Source organism: Zootoca vivipara, chromosome 1, assembly GCF_965207765.1.
Source record: "Zootoca vivipara chromosome 1, rZooViv2.hap1.1, whole genome shotgun sequence".
Lineage (NCBI taxonomy): Eukaryota > Metazoa > Chordata > Lepidosauria > Squamata > Lacertidae > Zootoca > Zootoca vivipara.
In genome coordinates, this window is record NC_142582.1 from 29,815,840 (window position 1) to 29,842,789 (window position 26,950).

The following is a 26,950-nucleotide window of genomic DNA, read 5'->3' on the forward strand; positions in this document are numbered from 1 at the left end:
ACGTTTAGCAGTGGAAGGACCATAGTTTAGGTGTACAGCATCTGCTTTGCATGCAGAAGGTCCCAGGTTCCATCCCCAGCATCTACAAGTAGGGTTGGGAGAGAACCATACCTGAAATCCGGAAAAGTCATTGCTAGTCAGTGTAAACAGTAGTGAGCTTGATGGACCAAAGATCTGATTCAGCATAAGGCAGCTTCCTATATTCTTTACATTCTAATTAACAGATAGTTAAGTATGCAAGCCACTGTCTAAGTGACCCAAATGGCTGTTAGGTTTTCCCCTCATGCAAGCAGAGGTCCATACTGAGCCTGCAAGCCTTGAACTGATATAGATGTATATGAACTATAATATGTAACAGTTCATTCCTTAGGTGAGTGTTGATATTTCTCTAGCTTCACAGGCCTGGCACTTCAGTTCAAGTATTGGGTCACTGAGACAGTGGCTTGCATGAAATATTTATTTGTATTTTTCAGAAAAAAACAAAAAGTGTCATGTGTTGTCTTTCCTATTCATGTTTTGTTATAATTGCAATGGAGTAACTTTGTTTTTTAAAAAAGAAAGTTCTTTTGTTCTCATTGTGTTTCAAAACACATAACGGCTGGAGACTTTATTTATGTTTGAATTGTTTTATGCTTAAACTAGAAGGTTTGGTGGTTCGTATGAAAAATGGCCTTAAGAGTTCCAAGTATAAACCTGTTGACTACGAGCAGCTACTTGCAATGACTGAAGCCAAGAAATTGGAATCTGCTAACATCCTGTTAAAGGTAAGTGTTGTGATTTCTGATGGATGTAGAATGCAACTTTAGATGTTGAGGGGGAAAGTGTCATAGGAGCTGGTGGTTGATGTATGCACAAGGAGATTCTGCTGTCCATAAGTAAAGGTACTGAAAAAATATATAAAGTGAATAATGATGGCTAGATATTGGGTAGCAGAATTAACTGTTAAATGGCTAACTGCAAAGGGACCAAGTTTACCTCTCATGGCTAGTTTACAGGAGTGAGGTGGACATGATTTGAGCAGCCACACATTGTGTTTATGGTTTGGCTTAGTGCTAAATCTAAAGCTGCAATAGTACAGATTTAGTCATTGTTGTCTTCTGCTATGAAAGGGTTTCTGTCTCTTAATACTAGCAAAGAGCTGCTAAGCCCAATGCTATGGGGGCTAGATCTAAGGCTCTATAATAGCATGAGGGGTATTTTGTCACCCAGCAGCTCACCTGGGAACAGTTGCTACTCTCCCTGGGTGATCAGGGAAGTAGCAAATTGCAAAACTGTTTTTTGACTGGTTTTACAAAGCCGATTAATAAGTGGTGGTAGCCCACAAGGCTTGGGCAGGGGGAAAGGCCTTGACAGACCAGATACATTCCCATCCTTATGGGATCCTGCCTTGTATTAAACTGTAGCAACAGCAGAGCATAATGGCTAGGGTGGTGAAATTATTCACCATCATTCTTATAAATAGAACAAATAGCCGAAGGAAAAATGAACAGTGTTCTCATGAGTTGCTTTGAACACAAACATTACATTTAGATGGCAATCTTATATACACTTAACTTGGGAGGAAGCTCTGTTGAACTCAAAATGGCTTGGTTCTGAGTCAACGTGTACAGAATTTCCCTGTTAGCTGATTTTATTCTGTAGTATTTTCCATACAGGTGGGACCTGCAACAAATGGTTGCAGGGTGCAGTGCTTCTGTTCAGGATTTCTGTCAGCTGGCCATGAACTTTTGCAGGGTACACTGCTCCATTCTCCATCCCTCACAGGTTTTCCATTCCCTACCCCAATAGTGAGTCACCATCGTAGTACCCGGGTATCTGGCCACATAAAAATGTGGTTCAAGGTTGCCAGTGTAAGTCTGACAGTCTTACAAGCACAGCAGATACTCTCACACCTCCGATGTTAGGACCATCCCATCATAGCAACAGTTTTGGTGGTCCCAATACAGCACAAAATACATTCAAACATCTGTGTAGGTGCTGGGAATGGTTTAGGAAAGAGGGAATCTGCAGACTGGAGCTGCTTGGCTGGCCCAGGGACTTCATATGCTGCAGCAAAATTGTGGCTTTTTTTTTAAGAGTATGCCAATGGTTTTGAAAATGTGTGGGTTACAGTTAGGTGGTTCTTCCCGCTTGCTAAGAGGGTGCTGTGTTAGCTGTTAGAGCAGGAAAAGACTTTTTGAGTCGTAGAGTAAAAATAATTGATAGAAATATGAACATAAGAAGAGTCCCACCTAGCCCAGCATCCTGTTCACAAGCTGGTCAACCAGCTACTTATGGGAAGACTGCAAACAGGACCTGAGTGCAACAGCCCTCTCCCCACTTGTGTTCCTCAGCAAGCGGTATATAGAGTCAAACTTACTCTGATACTGAAGGCAGTACATAGGTTTCATAGCCAGTGTTAGAAACTGAGATATAAAAGCTAGGAGCTAAATTGCACCTTAAACCTAGGTTATGGGCACAACAACGGAATGTCTAGACGGTGTTTTTTTTTAAATAACAAGAATGCAAAGCTGAAAGTGAATGAACTGCAGCTAAAACATTATGTTCGTTTTTCACATGGTCTGTTCCTTCCCCTGCCCACCCCACCAATATTCTTAAGTGGGTCTCCTCTCCAGTCTTCAGAGAGTAGCTGGAAGTGGGGAGGCAGAAAAAGGTCCTCCTTTCCTTCCACTCTGCAGTTTTAATCTGAAATCTTAGGCACAGTACTGCACCCAGAGCTCAGAAACTGCTCTCGCTAATGAAATTCGTTGTCGCAAGCTGCACCTAGAACAATGAGAGGTTCGAACACTGTTCATAGCTAGTAGCTATCAATAGCATTCTCTTCTGTGACTTTGTCTAAACATATTTTTAAGCCATCTAAATTGGTGGTTATCACTACAACTGGTGGGGGAATATTCCATGTGCTTTGTGAAAAAGTACTCTTTTGCCTGTTCTGAATTTTGCACCATTCAGCTTCATTAGTTGTCCCCTGGTTCTCATACTATGAGAGAGGGAGAAAAACTTCCTCTGTCCATTTTCTGCACATGATGCATAATCTTTTACACCTGCTCACTGTTATTGTAAACTAAGCCCCAGTTGCTGATTTGTTTCTGCCTCAGAACCATTCTGATTTCTGAACTTTTTCTAGATCTGCAAAAGCCTTTCTGAAGTGTGGCAACCAGAACTGTAAACAGTATTCCAACTGCACAATATGTTTGTATAACAGTATTATGATATTGGCAGTTTTATTTTCAATCCCTTTCCTACTGATCCCTACTATGGAATGTGCCATTTTCACAGCTGCTGCACACTGGCTGACATTTTCATTGGATGATCTGCCATGATTCCAAAATCTCTTCCCTGGTCAGTCACTGCCACTTCAGACCACAGAAGTGTGTATATGAAGTTAGGATTTTTTGCCCCCATCTGAATCACTTTTCACTTGTTTCGATTGAGTATAATACCCATTCACTCAGTATGAAGAGATCCTTTTGGAGATCCTCACAATTTTTTTGTTCTTGCTACTCTTACACTAGCAAAGATGGCCACCTCAATTCTTGCCCCAACTCCAGATAATGTATGAACAAGTTAAAAAGCAGAGGCCTTCCATTGTGAGAACTGACAAATTATTACCATTCTCTGCTTTCTGTTCTTTAATCTGTAACTGTCCGCTTATTTTATGGCTGCTAAGCTTACTCTGGAGTTTTTGGTGAGGGGCTTTATCAAAAGCTTTTTGAAATAAGTAAACAAACACATGGTGTCTCTCCCAAAATGTCTCTGGCACGTCATGGGCAACCGTGCTTCATGGCGCTGACCCCATCAGTGCTGTTTGTTTTTTTGTAAGTGTGCTAAAGCCATTTCCTGGAAACTTTAATTTGCTGGCTCTGTTGGTTTTGTGCTTGCAGGGGCAAAGTACATATTATTTTTGATTCATACATGCAAGAAAAGAAGGAGCTAGAGGCAACATTTGTGTCCAGATACCTGCTTCTTTAGGAAGGCTTTTTAAGAATACCCCCATATTTCTAGGCCTTTCTGTTTTTCTTCTGCATTAGCCAGTGGGATGAGAGAATGAGCTATGGTGAGGGACACACTTCAAATTGTACAGTATTTTCCTGTTTCCATTCATAGTTCTTGGCCTTTGCCAGTCATGTAACTGTGTCCCAAGATTGTATACCTCTGAGTAAGAGTTGCCATGAATCACGAGTGGAAGAGAATTATTGCCCTCAAATCCTGCTTGTGAATTTCCCATAGGCATCTAGTCAGCCAGTGTGAGGACAATAATGCTAGTCCTAGGATCATATGCTGTAGGGGGGGAAATGTGCCTGGTTGTTTTTTTAAGGAGTGTGTCATTTTAAAGCAACCATGGAAGTATAGAAAAGAGAGAGAGAGCAATAGAAAAGAGAGAGAGCAATAGTCAAGTCGCAGTGATAATGGAGAGCTCTAAATATTTCCCCCCATGGGGAAAATAATGACATCACACTACTTTTGTTGGAACTGGAATGTGTCATTTCTGCAGATGCTCTGTTTGTTACTTAAGCTGTAAAGTGCATATATCGTGCAGGACTGGATGTGTTTTCGCTGTCCCCATAAGCATCTCCCAATGGCTGCTGCAATTAGCTCTAGTACTCATGCCAGTTCACGCTGTTTCCCTTGCAAGTTGTCACTGATCCCCTCCCTGCCGGCTCTACAGACAGAGACATTACAGTCTGCATGAAAGATCAGCAGCGTCAGCACACTGAGAATCCTTGTGCCAAAGCAGAACATACTTTTAGCATGGACACAAAGATCCCAGCAGAGGAGTTGTGTTTCTGCTTTATAGCTGAATTGCCAAATCAGCACTGCAGGAAGTTCCTGGGTAGAAGGCAATGGTTTGGGGAGCTTTGCACAATCTCTACATGGTGCTTCCCACCCCATAGACAGGTCTGAATGCCAAATGCATTACCACATATTTCCCGAGTAACATGCTTCCACATGATGTTTCCAAGGGGAAAGGAGCTGGCATAATATAATAAAATATCAAAAAATAAATTTCCAAGGAAGAGAGGAATAAAACAGATAACTAGATAATAATAATTATAAGCAGTGGTTTTGGTTTAAACAGCAGAACCACACTTATACCATTAACATGCAGTAAATGTCAAAGTGCAAATTTATAGATGGGATCCCGATTTATAGTTTTGATTTGATTTGAGCCAAAAGAAAAGCTGGAAATATTTAAGCCAGCTTTCCCCAACCTGGTGCCCAAAGATGATGTTGACCTTAAAACTCCCATCAGCCCCAGGCATCATGACCAATAGTCAGGGATGATGGGAGCTGTAGTCCAAAACCTTTGGAATGCTCAAGGTTGGATAAGGCTGTTATAACCCATGACCGCTTAGTTATTGGTTACTTGCTGGGTTTTGTTTTGTTACACTGTTCTAGGTGTTTGGTTGGAAGACATACCGTGTTGGTATATTTATAGGCACTTTAAAAATAATATTTTGGCTTTCTTTGAAATAAACATAAATTGGTGGTGAGTGAACAGGTAACTTATTACTTTCTTGGTTTCTACACATAAATAGTGGACTAGATTACTAACATTTGTGAGTTTTGTGTTACACTTGAATGGCAGCTGGTGGCTGGATTTGCAAAGCTGAGAGCAGCAGCTGGTACAGCATGAGGTAGAGTGGGGCAGTGTATAAATGGCCTTTGTTTCTAGAACAAATTTCCTTTTAATTTAACTGTGGTTCTGATTATTCATGAGCCATTGACCTACAGGAGCAACCAGAGCCTTGTCTTTGAAGAAACAATTTTAGAGGGCCGCAGAACTCATATTATATTTATATAAAATTATAAATTTATTATACTTATATTTAAATAAAAAAATTCTACCTAGATTAAAAAGACTGAACACGCTTCAAAAATCAACAAAGAACAAATGCTGCAGAAGCGGCATAACCAAGCGTGGTGGCCAGAGCACAAAAGACTGCATAGAAGCCGGTAAGGAAGTTTGATCAAGCAATTCAGAAATTGATAGTACAAGGCTAAGGTGCAGCAGGCATAGCTTAACAGGTATCTGTTAAAAGATAATTGAGCATATAATGGTTGGTGAATTTTAGCCTTCTGAAAACATACCAAATGGAAATATCTTGTCATGTCAGAATTAGTAGGGGAGGGGAGATGGAAGATCTGATTTGCATACCACTTCTGGACAGTAAATGGATTGACACCACATATTGGCGTACGGAGACAGGATGGCTGCTGTAGCAAATAGTCTACCACTATTGAGAGCAATAGAATGCTGCAACCACAGCGATGTTCCTGTGATATTGTGAGGAGCCAGAAAAGTGGAAATGACTTTTGGAGAAGGAGGGACCTGGGTAGCATGTTATGCTTCCGAAGGACAGGGTCACCAGTATATGAGAATGGACTTGAGCACAGGTTGGTGCTGGAAATTGCAGCAGCAGATTGGGCTGGCCGAGGTCATTCTGAGAACTAGGAAGTGAGACTTCTTGCAGTTCATAGTAGTAGGCTATAGATAGATTTCCCACCTGAAGAGACTTCTAGAGAACAAAACTGATTTATGGTGGGACGGGGAGCAGAAAAGCCTAGAAAGTGAACATAAGCCAGAAGATTGTATTGCTCCCAAAACATATTGTTCAGGAGAGAGACAGGATCCTTGACATTTCAGTCCTATAACTGCTCCTACACATCTTTTGATAAGTCATGTAAGGGAACTTGAGCACAGACAAGGCTTTTCACAACCTAGATTGAATCTTTGGATGGTCTGATTCAGTACCGAGGCAAGAAAGGAGGCGCTAGAGGATGCGAGAAGGTGGTAATGTTCTTCCATTTCAGCCAGGAGGTTGAAGCTGGGTAGTTGATACAGGACAAGTGAAGATACTAGATGTGAGAAGTTAGGAGTTAGATACTAGGATGAAATATAGATGTGCACCTGGCAATAGGGGCCCAGATTGAGTCAAATATGGGTTTGTTGCATTTTGTACCAGGATTCTGGTGTACGAAAGGCATAGCAAAATGGGGAGTGAATACAGAAGAAGCATTATGGCCAAGGCGTAAGGCGAAGGCATAAGGCCTAGAAATAAATCAGCCCCCACCCCAAAACAATTCAAAGAATAAGGGAGAAAGAGAACTTTGGGGGTGGATACAGTGTACAAAAAGTGGTATTGGCACTGGAAATAGTGTACTGAAAACATTTTAGGTGGACTAAATGAACTGTTTCACTTGAGAAATACTATTCTAGTTCCTGGGAATCCATTGGTGAATATTTCAGTTCACTTTCTTGAAGTTGCATTTAAGTGAATGACTGGCCTTGGCTTTTTTTCTTCTGTTTGGTCTGTGGATATGCAGGAAATGAGTCTGTCTGAACCAAAATTCTTCATTTTAGGAAAAAACTAGAATCTGAACTACAAAACTTCTTTGATGAAGGAAGTGAATGGCTTTTGGACTTGTGGGGCTTCAGTAAGTACTTTCTCATATTATTTCTTGATTAAGCCAGGTCTTTATAAATATTTATATGCTGATGGATTCAAAGTAAAATTGCACATGAATAATGTAACTTAATATTATGAGATGGAAGGTTTTGTCACCTCCAAACCCATTCAGTTTGTCATCCTGGGTGCTTTTGCTTGGACAGAAGAAAACAAACCCTGGCTGTGATGAGATGTCTTTTTTAATAATAATAATAATAATAATAATAATAACAACAACAAATTATTATTATTATTATTAATACCCTGCCCATCTGGCTGGGTTACTCATAACTGTGGAGTTGAGAGGGTAGGCGAGCCAAAAACTAAGGGAAACTACATCTCTAGTGCTGTTTCTCATAGAATCATAGAATTATAGAGTTGGAAGGGATCCTGAGGGTTATCTAGTCCAACCTCCTACAATCCAGAAATCTCACTAAAGCAGGGGTCCCCAAACGTACCCGGCTTTGGGCCGGATGCCCGCCGCGCCAATTGTGTGGCGGGCCGGAGGGTGGGGGAGCGCGCGGCTGTGCGTGCCCATGCGCATGCACAAACGCTATTTCTGGCACACTCCCAACCTGGAAAGCACCGGAAATAGCTTGTGTGCATGTGCAGAAGCCTCCTCCGACCCGGAAGTACACCGGAAATGACGCTTGCGTGTGCACACAAGCTATTTCTTTCGCTTTGGTGGGTTGGAAGTCGGCAGCCGTGCATGGGTCCGAGTAGTTTTGTGTTTACCCCACAGCATGCCCCTGGAAAACACTCTCTTTACCACTGAATCAGAACAAGCAGCAATCTGCAAAAAACCCAATTGCCATTTGGTTCAATTCATCAGTCAGCCATTGTTTTTCCTGGGGAAAAGCGGTGTGGCAAACAGAGACTTGGACAAGCTTTGAGTGATGGAGTCCTCCTCCAATGGCCATCCGCAGGATTACCAAAAGGAGATGGATAGGCAGGAATACTGTGCTCACTCTGTTTTATTATTTGACAAGCCTGTTGTTGTTTTTTAATTAAGATAATTAATTTGCTGGAAAAGGCACACAAATAATTAATTGTCTTAAACACAAGCAACATTCCTAATTTGTATTTAATTTATTGTAGAGTATCAGTTGTCAAAGGATCTGGAAACATTCCAAGCAAACACAGTACAACCTATTTGGCAGCTTAGGGAAGATTTAAGGTACCGCCTGTTGGAATGGCAGGCCAACCACCAAAGCCCAGAATATCAATTTAACCCAGATGCAGTGTTGGAACAGGTTTGTTTGTTTGCTTGTGTCACCTATGTCCATATTTTCTTGTTCTGCAGATAGGAATGCAGAACCTGTTAAACAGAATTATGCCATTGGGGAGAGCCAGTCTGGATGGTGGCTAGAGTGTTGGCCTGGGGCCTTGGGAGGGCCAGCTTCAGATCCCCACACTGCCAGAAAGCTCAGTAGCTGACCTTGGGCCAGTCATATAAACACACACAGCCTGATCTGCATGGCAAGTGAGGCAGATCCTCACGGTGAAGATAAAGCTGGTGGGGAGAAGCTTCCTGAGCTTATTGAAGTGGGTTGGTGGGAGAATAAAAATGGAATGTATGAAGTAGTGAGAAATGCCAGCCACAATGATGCTTTTATATCACAATATTTCACAAAATCAGGTTGCATTTGTGAAGGAACAACAGAAAGTAGTTTTGAAAAAACTTAACCTGGAGAAAGAAGCTTTGGAACGAGAGCTTGAAGAATGCACCAATGAAGTAAGAATATGAAGACATTCATTTGTTTGAATTTTATTGCATGAACAAGAACTCTACCAAATTTACTGGTTAATGACTTCTGATTTTTATTGTAGGCATTGGCATGTTCTTCAGAAGAGAGGCCTGCACTTTTTTGCGAGATTCCACCACAGTTATTGGCCTTGGAATGCCCGTATCCTGATTTGAAGGCTTCAGTGTTGACAGAATTTCACAAACTGGCAGATGAATATTGGTTGAAGTTCCAAGAGATTGATCAAGACTTAAAAGTCATATCAAGGTAATAGAATCTGATGTTGTGTTTCTTCAAGGGCTAGGCAAAAGGTTTGGGTATTGAAGTCTTCTGATAGGGGGGTCGCATTTACATTACTTTTCTTTTGTTCAACACAATGCATAGTTGACTTTCTGCCCAGCTCTAGGGGATTAAATAGTCAGTAACTGTTTGCACAGCTGAGAGAACTGTCTCTTTCTAAAATGCCTTGTCTCAAACAATAAGCGAAATATTCAAGAGGGTTAAATCACCAGAAGTATGGTCTGTGATAAATCCCTTTGTGTTTGCTATGAATGCAATGCTTTCATTCCACACCCGCTTTTGTAAATATGCTAATTCATACTGAAATTATTATTATTACTATTTTACTTGTAGAAATCTGCATCAGTTGCTCATACAGTGGTGCCTCGCAAGACGAAATTAATTCGTGGCGCGAGTCGCTTCATCTAGCGATAATTTCGTCTTGCTAAGCGCGGGTTGCCGCGGCAAAACAAAAACAAAAAAAGACCGCCGAAAAACTTTGTCTTGCGAAGTGCGGCCATTGAAAACTTTGTCTTGCGAGTCACCAAAAACATTGCAAGACGCTTTCGTCTAGCGAGTTTTTCATTGCGCGAGGCATTCATCTAGCGAGGTACCACTGTACAACTATTAAATCTACACCTTTGCATCTTTGCACTAAGAAGTGCAGTCTTCTCAGTTTTACGATCCTGTGTTTATATGCAGAGAGGCAGGCATGATGGAAAAAGCCTAATCCAATGTAGTGTGACTTAGTTGCTGTCACAAATTCAGGGACTTGAACCATAATAGTTCAAATAACTTTTTAATATTAGGCAAGTTTGTCATTTCTACTACCCCAGTCTCCTATTTCTGGAATACAAATATGAACTGCGAGTACATTTTTATATTGATGTTGTACAAACAGGACTACTTCTGTGGCCTTTTGAATGGTGGCATTTGATAATCCCCAACATGAAGAATGGGACCCAGGTGGCGCTGTGGTTAAACCACTGAGCCTAGGGCTTGCTGATCAGAAGGTCGGCGGTTCGAATCCCTGTGACGGGGTGAGCTCCCGTTGCTTGGTCCCAGCTCCTGCCAACCTAGCAGTTCGAAAGCACGTCAAAATGCAAGTAGATAAATAGGAACCGCTACAGCGGGAAGGTAAACGGCGTTTCCATGTGCTGCTCTGGTTTGCCAGAAGCGGCTTTGTCATGCTGGCCACATGACCTGGAAGCTATACGCCGGCTCCCTCGGCCAATAATGAGAGATGAGCGCGCAACCCCAGAGTCGGTCACGACTGGACCTAATGGTCAGGGGTCCCTTTACCTTTTAACATGAAGAATGAATTGAATTAACAGCTTGAAATCCCGTTTTCTAATATGTTCTTTTTCATAGCCTACATGCATACCAGTTGACTGCTGGAACAATTAAAGCATGCTGGCTTGCACCTAAAATGAGTCTTTATACTACCTTAGGAGCATCACCAAAGCCTCTGGTCATGCATCCCATGTGCCTTTTGTGTACTAAAGCATTTTATATCCACTTAGACAAGAGGGCAATTGTGACATTAACAATTTCTGCTTGGCTGTATCCATAAAAGGGTCCTAAGAAGAACACTTAGTCTTCAAATAAGTGCCTAGGACATTCCAATATTTCTTCATGATATGGCAATAAATGTTCAAGCCCTTTCAGTTTATTATCTAAATATTTGGTGTGTTCAATCAATGTAATATGCTTGACATCTTCCATCACAGTCATAATGCTTGACCTCAAAATCATGTATATATGGCCTCTGGTTTGTTCTTTTATGTAATCAGACTTTAAAAACTCACAAACCTTTGGAATCAACCAGACTTCTCCAACATGGTGCCCTCTAAATATTTTGGAGTACAGTTACCATAATCCCTGACTGCTAGCCACATTGGCTGGGGTGGTGTGAGTTGTAGGTCATAATCTCTGGAATGTATTAGATTGGGGAAGGCTGGTGAACTAGTGGTCTGCCTGTGTAAGACAGCTTCATGTGCTTACCCTCTTTGTATGCTTTCACATCCCTTCCTTAACCTCTGTAATTCCACTGTAAATTTCTTTCCTACAAATGACGCCTTGGCTGTACAGTATCACACACAAAACCGGGATGTAAAAAACGGCATGCTTGTTACTGTCACATCCCAGAAACGCAACAAGGGAAGGCATTGTTTCCTTGTGTATAAGTGCTGGAACCATTATGTCACTTCACGTGCTGTCACTGCACGGTGAAGCAGAGGACTGGGTTGTGAATGTTCCTGGTGTCATGGAAGGCTTAGAGCAAGGGCAGGGAAAACTTTCTTTTGCTAAGAGTCCCATTTCTTCCAGGATAATCGGCCAGGGACTGTATGCTAGTGGATCAGAGTTAAACATTGGCAAAGTGCACAACATTGCAGAACTGCACAACGTGCGTACACACACACACACACACACACACACACACACACACACTTCACTCCCATCTCTGTTTTGACTCCCTCCATCAGCACAAGTTAGATCTGATCACTTGTAGTGGCCTGTCCCTCTCTTTACTTTAAAAAAAATTCTTTCCCCTTTTCATAATTCTGTTCATTTTTGGTTTCATTCATTTCAGTTTCCTCCCCCTGGATGCCTCCATGCCTGGTTTTCTCCTTCTGAGCTTCACTGCTAGGTCCCCCCATCCCCAGGCTCACCGTATTGCAGTCACAACACCCTCTGTTCTACCTCTATCTCTCTGTGACACACACACACACACACACACACACACACACACACACACACACACTGCATAAGAAGAAGCAGTTTGGGAGGCCTGGTGAGGAAGAGTGGGCCTGCAGCATCTGGAAGATCACAGATTTCCCCACTGCTGACTTAGAGGATGCACCAGTTAAGAAGCTCAACAAAACCAATATTGTCTCTCTCAAACAGGAACCAAAAGCGCACAGAAAACTAATTGACTCTACTCAGATGCCATGAAGTCCAGTGCCATGTAGCTACTAATTGCGCTATCCACACAATGGAAAAACATCACTATAGCTTTCATGTAGAAATTCCATTGCTTCTGTCACTGTTGAAAGTTGCCAGAAGGAAAGCTGCCGCAAGAAAAAGAAATATATTTTGGGAATTGGGGAGATCTTTGCTTCAAATGTTAGTGAACAGGAGCTGTGGAAAAAGGAAAAGAAACACCAGACACAGGGCAAAGTTCGCTTCATGGGTTTTTAAAATATGCCTTATACCTATCATGTTAAATATTTTCCCGAAAAAATTGTTTCATATAGGTTTTGTCTCCCAGCCATACATCTTGTAAAAGCCAGAGTAAACCTTAAAACAAAACAAAACAAAACAAACTTATGAAGATTTTGAGCAAGCATAGGAAGTTGTTAAGCGCCAAACAAAATTAAAACCGTATCTACAGTATCTGATTATGAAGTCATCATAGATTAGCTTAACTTGCAAAAGCAGCTCCTGAAGATCTCCAGTCTGACTTGGGTTTTTTATAGGAATTCTAAACAGCTACTACCGCTGCTGCTGCTGCTGCTGCTGCTGCTACTACTACTACTATTACTTTATTACGGTATTTATACCCCTCCCATCTGGCTGGGTTTCCAGTACATACTGTATTTTTCTTCAGAAGTGGGGAAAAAACCAATACCAAATACAGTGGATGGATTTGGGGGGTGTATTCAGTGCTTTTTAAAAAGAAAAATAGGTGTCGGTACTCACCATAAAGCAAGTGCCACACTTTTTATCAACATCAAAAGAGGTGTACCATTGAGTACCCCCTGAAAAAAGCACTGGGTGTACTCCTTTTTTAAGTACTGTGACGACAACAACAAAAGCACTGTTATGTATTGCATCACATAATAGAATATTAAAAAGTGCAGTCCTGTACATTACTTGGAAATAAGTCTCACTTGGCATGAAGGGGAAAGTATATTTAGGATTACAGCCTTGCAGTGCAAACCTATACATGTCTATTCCAGTGGGTCTTACCCCCCAAGTAAGTGAGAATAGGATTGCTGCCTCAATTGAAATAGAGGAAGTTCAGCTGAAATTGACAGGATATATTTTAAAGTAAATAGGATGGCAATTTTGGTAGATGTTTTGCATGGATATCAATGCAAAATAGTAATGATAATAACATTAAGACCAGCAGTATATAGTGCTAAGGAGTATGATATTCTACTTAGAGTAATTGATGCTGTTGCAATCAGAGAGAAGCTGTGTCAGACATAAAAAGCACCAAGTCTAATCTGGTGGAAAAGCCACTCAACTGTGATTTCATTAGTATTTTTAAAAGATCCTAATAGAATAAAACTGTGTAGGAGACAGAGGTGCTTCACCCATTACAATAAGAGGCAAAAAGTTGAAACTTCAGCATACACACACCCACACACCATTTTTGCTGCTGCTTATAATGTGCAACACAGTCCTCCCTGGATTAAGGGAGGGAGGGTAAGAGTGGGGGTTACTAGCTTTGCCCCCTCTCACTATCTCTGTTGCCTTCCATGAGATGGAATGTGACTGCAGAGGGAAATTTGCTCTCCCTGTGTAACTTCCAGACATGATTTAGGAAATCAGTGAGTGATGATGGGGATGATGCGGGTGGTGCTGTGGTCAAAACCACTGAGCCAATCAGAAGGTTGGCAGTTCAAATCCATGCAGCAGGGTTAGCTCTCGTTGCTCTGTCCCAGCTCCTGCCAACCTAGCAGTTCAAAATCATACCAGTGCAAGTAGATAAATAGGAAGACAGGGAGACAAACGGCGTTTTCGTGCTCTCACAGTGTTCTGTTGTGCCAGAAGTGGTTTAGTCATGCTGGCCACATGACCTGGAAAGCTGTCTGTGGACAAACGCCAGCTCCCTCAGCCTGAAAAGCAAGATGAGCACTGCACCCCATAGTCACCTTTGACTGGACTTAACCATCCAGGGGTTGAATGTCAGGTTTCAGGGCAGGGTTCACATACTCATAATTTCTTTTCCCTTTAGCTTGATTATTTAACCCTGAGAACAAAAGCTTGAGTAGGACTAAATAGCATTTTAGACTTTTAAAAATTTAGGTCTTAGGGTGGGTGACTACTTAGATTCTCCATTCTGTCCACAAGAGATGTCCTTTGATTTTCAGAGAGGACTGTGTTGCCGATTACACAAAATATCAAAAATGAAGGGCTCTTGTCATTTTACTACAGTACAGAAGGCTGAAGACATTTTCATGCCTTGGAGGAGAAAACGCAACTGGTGTCCCCATGGTAGTAAAAATATAATAAAACCTTTGGGGTGATAAAACCCCCGAGGTGTGCTATCTTCTGGTACCTCTAGGCTTGCAATTTGATCAAACATCCTGCATTTACACCAAATGTAAGTAATAGACATAGTGCATCACTAAACCTTGCAGGCAGAAAAGATAACAATTTCTCTTTTCTGGATTGGGGAACATGCACACACACACAAAAGAGTGCTGGGCATGTGGTTTTGGGGGGCAGCAATTGACGTTTTTCTACAAAGTCCTTGCCCAGCCCTGCCCCCACTTCTTCCCATGAATTTTCCAAACCATGTAAGTCCCTTCTGCTAGGGCTTCTTCACAGCATTATTGCAATAGTGCTGCTGCAGCTGCTCTTCCTCCAAAGCAGAGTAGGCCTAGATCATAATGCCAGGGCAAAACGATGAGATACAGCCGAGCATAGGATAAGACCAAAAATTTTGTAGTATGCTACTGACTATGCTCTTGAAGCCAAATTTTCGTTGGCAACTAACCTATGTCAACAGATGGCTGTGTTTGGATGATCATATCTTGGCTTAATATGCTGAGATAGGAATGAGCCTTTTGGCTGCACACACAGCCTCTTGTTCTTCTTTTGGTCTGAGCATGCAAACAAGCCCAGAAACTTGCCATTAACTATAGTTTCCCATTTTCCCAAACCAGGAAACTATGGTTAATGGCTTCCAAACAAACTGGAATATGAAGTCAACTTCAAGCCATAGCTTAATATCCTGGCTGGTTCCAAAGCTGGTTCCAACGAAATGAGAAACAATAGTTAATGGGGGAAAAAATCCTGGTTTGTTTACTTCCATCACAAAAGGAGGAGCAAAGGGGGCAACATGCCCCTCATTAGGCACATTCATATCAGTGCTTATTTAGCTGAGGTATGATCATTTTAATCAGCCCACTGTTGACATCACTGTTCTGAAAAAAAAAAATCATCGTAATAAATGATGTCTCTGGTAGCTAAGATGCTTCCAAATTATTCATACCTCTTCTAAAGTACTTTGAACTCAGGGCTGTGTCAAGGAATTCTACTGTACCAGCTCAATAACTAGCTGTTTCTGGTACAGCAATCAACAATGACACGGTTGACATATGGGGAAGCTGACATCTCAGTTGGAGTTATTGTTGCAGTTTGTCTGGCTGCAAATTCATTGAAACGGTTCATCAAATTTACATTGTCCTACCTATTATAGAGGGTAGCAGGGGATTACAGTCTGGGGAGGGTCACTTCCCATAGGAGGTTTTTATGTTCTTTAGAGGGTGTAAAGCCATGGATTAGCTTGGGGTAAATCTGATTCAGAGGAAATATAAAGCAGCTGCCTGCGGGTGTTTGTGTATAGGCACACTGCCAAGCTTCAGTTCTGAAACCAAATAATGGTGGTAGATTATTTTTTTCCGTAATGGAAAAATGAGAGCTATGTTCTAAGTAAGTGCCAAGTTTCATATTTGAAACACATTTTTGGTGTGGTGGTGTTTTGGTTAACTCCCAATGTGTGTACGTAGATCATGTTATTTAAGGTAGCACTTTCTCGTTTTGATTCTTAATGGGGATTAGCCTGATTCAGGACAGTTTGCAGTCAGCATATAGAAGCTCAGCTTTTATAAACAAGGCATAGGTTTCCTAAAGATGGATGTGAAAAGAATGCCCTACTAACACTACTAAAATGTAGCTTCACACTACATTTCTTTCTTTTGGATCTTTCCCCTTAGCCAAGCAGCTCAGGGTAGTGACCGAGAAACAATAAGTTGTGCAAGGCTACCAAATAAGCTGAGAGTGGAGAACTCCCAGATGTTTCTGAATGGTAACTCCCATAAGCCCCAGCAGGCATGTCCAATGACCAGGAATGATGTTGGTTGTAATTCAGCAAATGCAAGAAAATACCAACTAAATGTGTGTTTTTAAGAAAGAGAGAAAAGAATTCAGATTAATATGAAAAGGGAACAGATTGGACTTGTGAATGGACACATGGGAAGCAACATGGACTGGACTTACCCATCTACCTATCCCTAGGCAGAACTGCTTGTTATGTGGCGAAAGTGAGCTCCCAAACCTGTATTTGCCAAGATGGTAAAGGATGAGGGGCGCTTGTAAGGAAAAATCAGTGGGGGAGGAGTGTGTGTGTGCATCCATGATACAGTAGTACCTCTACTTACGAATAACTCTACTTACAAATGTTTCTACTTACGAATGGAGCTCCGTCCGCCATCTTGGATGCGGTTTAGATAGGATTTTTTCTACTTACGAATTTTTAGATAGGATTTTTTCTACTTACGATTTTTTTCTCCCAATGCATTCCTATGGGATTCGACTTACAATTTTTTTTCTACTTACAAATGTGCGTTTGGAACACATTAAATTCGTAAGTAGAGGTACCACTGTATGTTTAAAGCAGGCTTGAAGGCCTTTGCAGAGGAGAATAGCAAGTTTTCCTTTAGCAAGTGTCTGGGAGTACTGTGTTTAGCTTTGTAATGTGATCTAGGTTGGATGTGGAGAACCTAGTTTCAGACTGAACTGTTTCACTACTTACATCACTTGTTGAGGCCTGTACCAGGTTTGAGGAAGCCCTGGTGAAAGTCACCACCAACCTTCATCCTGACATGTCCCCTCTCCAGCAAGGATGAGAAGAGGGGGTGGATGGCCAAAAAGATTCTTTTCTCAGGTGTAATACTCAGCCTGCTCCAACACCATTAAGAGTAGACCTATGCTTTAGGCTAGATAACAAATACTGAAAAAATGATAACAATCTGCACCATTCAATGGCTATGCAAACGACTCCCTGGAATAGAAAACCTCTAAAACCAATGAGGACAACAAAGGGTTGGCAGTGGTTTGAGATGCATGCTTTAAAAAAAAATTATGATGAGCTATAATTGTGTATGGATCCAAATTACATTTCAGCGTTGACACTAAATCTGCTCCCAATTAATACTGTCACTTGATATATTAAAATGTAATTAAAGAAACTGCTATGATTCTCGGTGCACTTTATGTCCAGGAAGATATATTGCTTTCTGGTATTATGATCTGAAAAGAAGCTCCTGTAAAGCCTCTCGCTTTGGAGAGCCATTAGGCCTGCCCTTTAGGTTGATACGTTCAGTTTTAAAGTGAGAGTATGTGAAAACTGCCATAGCAGAATATTTTCCTATTCCTTTCGGCTACTCTTGAATGTGAGCTTTGATTTTCCAAGTATTTTAAAAAGCTGTGCACCTGACATTTGTATGTTTATTCTATTTTTAATATTTTTAGACTTTATTTAAAAATTAGACTTAGGGATGTCAAATATGTTCTATCACCACTAGGTTTGGGCCAGTCTCTCAATTTCAGTTTCTCTCATTTCCAATCTTAAGTTCATTCCTCCACCTTTCTGCATAAGTTAGCATTTTTTAAAGTTCTCATGAAAATTTGTCAGCATTTTAGTACAAATTTCTCCTAATGTGCACATTTTGTATGTAATTTGGTATAATACACACAAAGCATATTTCCCCATATATTTATATTTTCTCTACATAACACATTTTGTATGCCTATCCACTGATATATGCATGTCTATGCACACTTTAATATACAGTGGTATCTGTGGTTAAGAACTTGATTTGTTCCGGAGGTCCATTCTTAACCTGAAACTGTTCTTAACCTGAGGTACCACTTTAGCTAATGGGGCCTCCTGCTGCTGCCATGCCACGATTTCTGTTCTCATCCTGAAGCAAAGTTCTTAACCTGAGGTACTATTTCTGGGTTAGCGGAGTTTGTAACCTGAAGCGTTTGTAACCTGAGGTACCACTGTATGCATTTTTCTGTACATTACTTGAGTGGAGAACTACATTGCAAAATTTGAAGAATTGCAATTTTGAAGGCTGAAAACTGAAAACAAGCGCTTGCATTTGGGACATCAATATTAGTGATTCCAGAGTTAGATACATGTCACTCAACAGAGCAAGGCCACTATTGCATCTGAAGCCTTACCACTCAGACCAGCCAACATGGAAGATGGCGGTTCGCCCCCTTCTTTAAACTGGTTCAACAAAGGGCCCAGATCTAGCTTCTCAAGCAGAACAGAGCAGCTTTGGATACAGCAGATCAATGGCTGGCTCTGCTCCACCCTCCTTCTGTAATGCCCCATTTTGGGGTCCTGTGCAGACTACAGCTGGTGGAAATCCTGGTGGTGGCTTCTCAACCACGTGTACTTTCAGTAGGCATAGCAGGGGCTTCTCAGAATGGAGCCCAGTGAAGTTCAATGGAAGGATACTCCTCTCACCTCCAGCAGTGTGCTAATCAGGGGTTAGGATGGCATTGTTAGTCAGTTTTCATAGTAGACAAGTACTTTGCTTTCTCTTCCCTGGATCTTTTGAGTGTCCTGCCTTTGTTGTGGTTCCTTGTATTCCCTCTGAATAAGTGTGCTCTGGTTAGTTCCTTGGCTAATGATACACTGTCTAGATAGGGACCCAGGTGGCGCTGTGGTTAAACCACTGAGCCTAGGGCTTGCTGATCAGAAGGTCGGCGGTTCGAATCCCTGTGACGGGGTGAGCTCCCGTTGCTTGGTCCCAGCTCCTGCCAACCTAGCAGTTCGAAAGCACGTCAAAATGCAAGTAGATAAATAGGAACCGCTACAGCGGGAAGGTAAACGGCGTTTCCATGTGCTGCTCTGGTTTGCCAGAAGCGGCTTTGTCATGCTGGCCACATGACCTGGAAGCTATACGCCGGCTCCCTCGGCCAATAATGCGAGATGAGCGCGCAACCCCAGAGTCGGTCACGACTGGACCTAATGGTCAGGGGTCCCTTTACCTTTTATCTTATGTACCCCTCTTTCCTGTTGTTGAAGGCAGGCCTTATTGGGGGCATGGAACTGTGGTTCTAGTCCTTAAAATGTCTTGAGTTCTGTAGGAACTGGTTTTAGCCTGTCTTTTGGATGGATTGTATTTTGTTGTCTTGAAGTTAGCCCTGGCCTATGGCCTGTTCTATTTGGTCTCTCTGTGTATTGAATACTTTGTGAAGAAAACGAATCTAGACTGAAGGGAGCTGAACTTAAGTGTATGTCTTTTGATGGCTCTCTGAACAGAAAACAGAAACTCTATTTTTATTCTTTAAAGGCTGCTCTGCTCCAATGGCGTCACCTTTGTGTTCTAATTGACTGACTTCTTTTGTGGCCTTCCCACTTTCTCTGGTGTTTCATTTGATGGTTCTCAAAAAGAAAGAAAGAAAGAAAGAAAGAAAGAAAGAAAGAAAGAAAGAAAGAAAGAAAGAAAGAACTTCTTCATCAACGTGGCATTACTTTTGCAAAGCAGAAAACAAATAAGCCACCACTGCATTCTTACATTGCCCATTGGTAGCAAACACAGCAGACAACTGTGTAGACTGAGGGCCGAGGTGACAGCAGCAATGACTTGCCAAACCTTTACAAAGGGAAAGCTGTGCATCTTACCAACAATGATGCACTCATAAGGTCAGAGACAGAGAAGTGCTGTGCATGCTGGAAAGGGGAGGGAGGATCACACATTTTCTCTTTAATGGAAACCTCTGGAGAAAAAAATGGTTCTAATCAGAGCATGCATTCTAGTCATTATAAACAAATGCCAAGACAATAGGCTATAAGGACATACAGTTTCTCAATCATTGTACGTGTTGTTGTCTTATGTCTGAGCACCATCTAATACTTAATATTTGGAAGATAATTTGTTATCAAATCCTTTTTGCTGGATCAGTAATGAAGAACAGCCTTTCCTTACTTTTTTTTCTTTTATTTTGTTCCCAGACAAAATCCAGACATCAAATACCTAGCTTAAAATAAAAAAAGGATTGTAAAAAGTACCTTAGGATAGAAATGATCCTAGGGATAATTTATTTTCATTTATATTACATCATCCTCTCATGATGTACTACAGTGCTGTGGCTGTCTAGGCACTGGGGATGCGGGTGGTGCTGTGATCTAAACCACTGAGCCATTTCAGCTTGCCAATTAGAAGGTCGGCAGTTTGAATCCACGTGACGGGGTGAGTTCTTGTTGCTTTCCCCCAGCTTCTGCCAACCTAGCAGTTCAAAAGCATACCAGTGCAAGTAGATAAATAGGTACCGCTGCGGCGGGGAGGTAAACAGTGTTTCTGTGGACTGTAGCACTTGTCACAGTCCTCCATTTGCCAGTAGCAGTTTAGTCATGCTGGCCACATGATCTGGAAAGCTGTCTGTGGACAAATGCCGGCTCCCTCGGGCTGAAAGCGACATGAGCACTGCACCCCATAGTCACATTTGACTGGATTTAGCCGTCCAGGGGTCCTTTACTTTTTACCTTATCGAGGCACTGGTGTATGTTCTTTAAAAAGTTACAGTTGTGACTTCTCCAAATTCAATATCCAACAGATCAGAAATTCACATTATCTTAAAAGATTTTGAATATTTTTCATTGCACATTGTAGAAATTAATCTGGGTTAGATATTCTGCTATATGCTAGAAAGGTGATGAGACTATTTTTTGTAATTCAGCTCTCAATAAGACTCTTTAGATGTCTGGATGAAGCAGAGAACATGTTGAACCCTTCAGGCCCACAAAAAGAATACAGCTGGACCCAGAGCTACACAATGTAAGGCCAGTTCAGACACTAACACATGGTTTAGCACAGGGGTCAGCAACCTTTTTCAGCTGTGGGCCAGTCCACCATCCCTCAGACCATGTGGTGGGCCGGACTATATTTTGGGGGGAATAAATGAATGAATTCCTATGCCCCACAAATAACCCAGAGATGCATTTTAAATAAAAAGCACACATTCTACTCATGTAAAAACACCAGGCAGGTCCCACAAATAACCTAGAGATGCATTTTAAATAAAAGGACACATTCTACTCATATAAAAACATGCTGATTCCCGGACCGTCCATGGGCTGGATTGAGAAGGTGATTGGGCCGAATCCGGCCCATGGGCCTTAGGTTGCATACCCCTGGTTTAGCACTGTATGCATAAACAAAATGAGCCTTGGGGCATAGCTGTCAATTTTTCCCTTTTCTCGCGTGGAAACCTATTCAGCATAAGGGAATTTCCCTTTAAAAAGGGGAGAACTTGACAGCTATGCCTTGGGGTCATGTGCTTTCCCTGTCCCTGTGCAACTGTAAGGAAGAGATTGGAAGCTTTCACTTGTGCTTTTAAACAACCCTGGGGTTCCTGTTACATCTGAACTTTGAGAAACACTGGTTAGTTCAAACAAACCAGGATCAAGCTAGGATTTACCGGTATGGGACTATCTTGTTCACAAACCGGACTTCATCCTTGGTTTTTTACTAGAATCTTGAGATCCACCAGTCAGAGCCAGGAACTAGAAAAGGCGTGGGTGTCTTCTGTACACTTAGAATCAAGTACCCAGGTGCTTCTGAGCAAAGAAATTTGTTTTTTACCAGTATATCCCAATCTACCACCTCCCCACCTTCAGAGTTCCCTGAGCTTGTACATACAGGTGCCTGGTTAGTTTCAAAGCAGAAGTGAAAAGTTCCAATCTCCCTTTGCAGCTGTATTAAAGGAGTGGGGAGCCTGCAGGCCCAAAGCTTCTTCACATAATGCTAAACGAGAGGTTAGCACAGTGCCTGAAAAGGCCCATAAAGTCCCTAATGTAGAGAACAATTAAAGGCAAGTGGAGGAAAGTTATCCGTAACCCTTGGGTATCTGTGACCCCATTAACCGCACAGTATCAGCATAATACCCTGTTTCTCATATTTTAAGACATACCCATAAATTAAGCCATAGCAGGATTTTAAGCATTCAAGGAATATAAGCCATACCCCAAAAATAAGACATAGTGATAGGCGCAGCAGCAATGTGGGCCGCGGCAGGAGGAGGAGGAAAAAAATAAGACACCCCTTGAAAATAAGCCATAGTGTGTTTTTTGAGGGAAAAAATAAATATAAGACATGTCTTATAATATGAGAAACACGGTATGTGCCCGCTGCTGTTGCTTTAATTGAACTGTGACATAGGTTGTCGGCCTGCATAAGGACCTATATATTTTTAAGTGCTTCTTTTCTAATATGAAACAAAGCTTAAGTTTTTGTTAGGTTTTTGTTAAATAAACTCATATATATAAGTTTTATGTTATATAGAGTGATTCATATAAACTGTACACTGTTCTGGCAACCTTCCTACCATCATAATTGCACCCTTGTGTTATGTTTGCCCCATTGTTTTACATTTAATCTGAATGCTGTCTTCGCATCTTTATGCTTCTGTGTTATAACCCCAGGCTGCAGTCCTCTCTGTGCTTGCCTCAAAATAAGTCTCATTGAACACAGCTGGACTTCGTTTTGACCAATCGTGCATAGGATCAGACTGTGCATAACTTGCATGCTGTGGCTGGATTTGAAGTCCTTCATTTTGTGCCTACTTCAGCTTTCCAGCTCAAAAATATTTTTCTTCCTTGCTGAAAATCTTTTCACTTTCTGTAAATGATGGCTCCCACTATTATAAGGATTACTGATTTCCAGAAGCAGAAGTTGGAAATGAAAGAGGAAGTGGCTTTGGGGAGAGCAGTCATTGTAAAATGGTCCAAATCTAGACTTCTTCCAATGAGAAGTAAGAAGATATCACCAATAGATAGTATGCAAGCTAGAATTTTGTGGTCTGCAGTTACAAATATAGGGTGGACTAAGATGAGACGCTGTGTGAAAACTGGGAGCATAACTTACACCCTGATCTGAAATGGCTTTTAGTGGAAGTAAACCATTCATTCCATTGGTGTTTTCTTCCGGATTGAAGAATAGACTGTCATAGCAAGAGGTTCTGGGAAATTGCTTGGAATGTGCATTCGTCTTCCATCAGCAGACTAGGAAGGTTCTAGTAAAACCTGATCACTTTAATCAAGCCTGCCTCAAATTGTGTGGAGGCTGTGCATGGTTTATGAGCAGGATTGTGCCCAGATGGCTCTTCCTCTGGGCTTTTCTTGAAATCACATGTTAAGTGGAAAGTGCAAATAGGACTTATACATAGAGTTCAGTACTCAAACACCTGATCTTGTATATCCTTAGTTTTTATAATCGATTTAAAAACCATATGAATCAGGTCTACATTCTGTCTATAAGTTCCAGTCACCCCTAGGGGTATGGAATGATGCCAGAGGTGGGGCAGTTGCACTGGGTAATCTGCTTCTGTGCACTGACTCAAAAATTAAAAGTTGACGGGAAAAAAAGCAAATGTCTCTAAAGATTGGACAGGTTTAATAAAAATGAAGCCAATGTTCTTCATGCTGTGTGTTCCATTTTGTTTTGCTGTTCCTGCTTGCTTTTATGCAACAGAGTTATTTGAAAATGTGACTATTGCAAGGGGTGTAACTCTTGCAATAATTCCTGGAATGGCAGGGGAAAGCGGATGCTCTCTGTATCCAGAGGCCTTCCTAGATACAGCATTCTTTGTTTTATTTGGCTGCAGGCTGTTTCCTTTGTTATATCAGTGCTTGTTTTCCTCTGAGCTAGTATGTGTTAGGGCAGTTTGGCCATGGAAGTTTGTTTTGTTGTTGAACTCCGCTTTTATGGTTGAATAGTAAGCACTGTTGAGAGATTATATTTCTGTGATCCTTAAAAAATAAGGAAGCCCAGATCACAGTGCTAAAAGAACCCCTCTTGTTTTGATGTTACTTAACAGAGGCCATAGTGTGTGGGGCAAGCTTTGTCACACTGGCACAGCTTTGGGTCTTGTCGCTCCCCACATGCTTCAGGTGGGTTATTCATCATCTCCTTTAAAAATTAAACTGCACAAGGGTTGGGGGAGGAAGGATGGGTGTTGGTGATAACAGAGGCACTAACCAATAGGCACTCCCCACATCTAATTTTTCAAACCACCACATGAAATACTTGCAGAACTGTCCCCCCAGAACAGATAAAGCTATGCTTGTATTGAGCGGAGCGGGACCTGCTTTCAGATTTTCACCACTGCTCTTGAAATGTTAAGTATGTTTCACTTACAAAGATCCATGTCCCAGTCCAGAATGCATTTGTACCAGTCACTTCACACTGAAGTGTACTGACATAATAGCATTCAGGTTCAGATTGTGCTTGATTTCGTTCTCTTCTAATTCACAGCAATTTCCAGTGGAGTGAAGAAGATCTTTGGGTTTATCAGGTGATCATTAGTCAGTACCCTCGTGACATGCAAGGCAGAAGAACTCTTTACTTGGATATGCTGCAGAAACATCTCCCTCACAAGTCTAGGGAAGATCTCGTAAGTGGTAGCACTGATCGTTTAGTTGTTATTATTATTATTTATTAAATTTGTTAGCATAATCTTGCCCAGGGCAACCCATAGCAACTTCCAACCAACCATACAATAAACACCCCACATAGATGCATTAAAACCAAAAGGAAAGAGAAGTATACACACACACACACACACACACACACACACACACTTATTTATTTATTTAATTTGCATACCACCCTTATCCATAGATCTCAGGGCAGTTCACAACATTAAAAACATCCCACTTCTGAAAGACCACAGAGGGTTAAAGGCCAAGACCTGGTTATAGAGGAAAGTTTTTGCCAGGCCCCTAAATATGTGTAATGAAGGCACCAAGCGGGCCTCTCTGGGGAGAGCATTCCACAAGCGGGGGAGCCACGGCAGAAAAGGCCCGTTCTCGTGTTGTCACCCTTTGGACGTCTCATAGAGAAGTTACACGAAGATGGACCTCAGATGATAAATTCAGGGTCCGGGTTTGGTTCATATGAGGAGAGGTGGTCCTTGAGGTATTGTGGTCCTGAACAATTTAAGACTTTATAGGTCAAAACCAGCACTTTGAATAGGGCCCAGGAACCAATTTGGCAGCCTGTGCAGTCACGCCAAGATTGATGTTACATGCTCAAATCGTCTTGCAACTTAGTTCAGTATTGTAATGAGTGTTTGGTTTAGCATGTTTTCTGTGGAGGTGGATTTCTGTATATGTCTGATAAAAATAGCCTATATATACTAGAAAGCAACTGCCATTCTGGTAGCATAAAATGTGGCAGCCAATATAAAGTCACATAATGGCTATTTAACCATGTTAGTACTGGTATATTGGATTGTTGCTGTAAATATTTTGCAATCTACAGAGAGAGTCCTAATTTCCCGTGTACAGTGACCACCCATAATCTTTCAAAATTATGAATACCATATATATATATATATATATATATATATATATATATATATGAATGAAATTGAAGGAATGAATGAAGGCGTTGCAAGGTTGTTGTAATAATCCAAGAATTCAAGATTCTTTGTTGAACTAGGATCTGAAGAAGCTTGTGTACTCAAAGTCTGGGATCCAATGAGTCAGCAGTGGGCCTGTTCTGGTTGCCTTTTCTGGCCGTAGACCAGATGATACCCCATCTTAAAAGCATCTTCAGCATCCTCTGCGTCTCTTTTCCTTTTGATTTTAATTGCATGTGTAGCCATTTCCCACAACTTTTGTGATATAATTTGCAGGCATGATTTGTCCTTGTCATATAAGATGATGAATTTGCACGCATGGATCTCAGTACACACACACGCCCCTTTTGCTGAATAGGTATTGATGTAACATTCTCTGCAAATTAAAAATGACAAAGAAGTAACGTTTAATGAAACAGGGCCCACGCAGGGCAGTGCTGCTGGCTTCATGTGAAGGTGGACTACTTGTAATATTTAAGATATTGAGAAGATACTTGGGGTGGGATTCTAATAACTAGCTAGCCCTTGTAAACAGAGAGGGAACTTGGTGGATAAAAGCAAGTTTCCTGCACCCCCAAGGAGGGCAAAGGGAACCCAGTGTGATCTTGAGGTCCTTTTTTTAGTACTTCCTTTAGTACTTGCCCAGGATTCCTTCCCACCTGGGGGCTGTAAGTGTTGAGAGGGGTGGTGATGGTAATGACTACTGGATAGTTTTAAGATGCAACGTGCCTACTTGCAAGGAAGTTCAAGGAAGGGGATAAACAGGCTCCCCTAGCTTTCCCCTTCCTGTTATGCTGGCTATACAACTTCCCCATATGCATTGGGACTTCCACACTGTCCTTGTCCATCTGCAGATCCTTGCATTGCATCACCCAACTTCCAGGATGAGGAGGAGCACAGGGGCTTGCAATCAGAAAGGAATCCTTTGAACATCCTGCTCTCTGCCTGGCACTATAGATCTTAACCATCATATGTTACAGGAATAGGGAACTTGTGGCTCTCCTTCAGGCCCAAGCAGCATAGCCAATGGACAGGGCTGATGGGATTTGTAGTTCAGCACCTGAAGAACCACGG

The 26,950-nt window shown here is 41.7% G+C and overlaps 1 protein-coding gene across 4 annotated transcripts in view; it reads left to right on the forward strand.

Moving 5' to 3' along the window:
• CCDC148 (coiled-coil domain containing 148) overlaps positions 1-26,950 on the forward strand; it is a 111,676-nt gene that overhangs the window by 35,049 nt on the left and 49,677 nt on the right. For all 4 annotated transcript variants that reach the window (XM_035132036.3, XM_035132025.3, XM_060280036.2 and 1 more), the window contains exons 3-9: positions 643-764; positions 5,855-5,958; positions 7,367-7,440; positions 8,550-8,704; positions 9,091-9,186; positions 9,282-9,463; positions 24,769-24,907. In XM_035132036.3, coding sequence (XP_034987927.1) covers positions 643-764; positions 5,855-5,958; positions 7,367-7,440; positions 8,550-8,704; positions 9,091-9,186; positions 9,282-9,463; positions 24,769-24,907 — 872 coding nt within the window. The remainder of the gene's footprint in view (positions 1-642; positions 765-5,854; positions 5,959-7,366; positions 7,441-8,549; positions 8,705-9,090; positions 9,187-9,281; positions 9,464-24,768; positions 24,908-26,950) is intronic.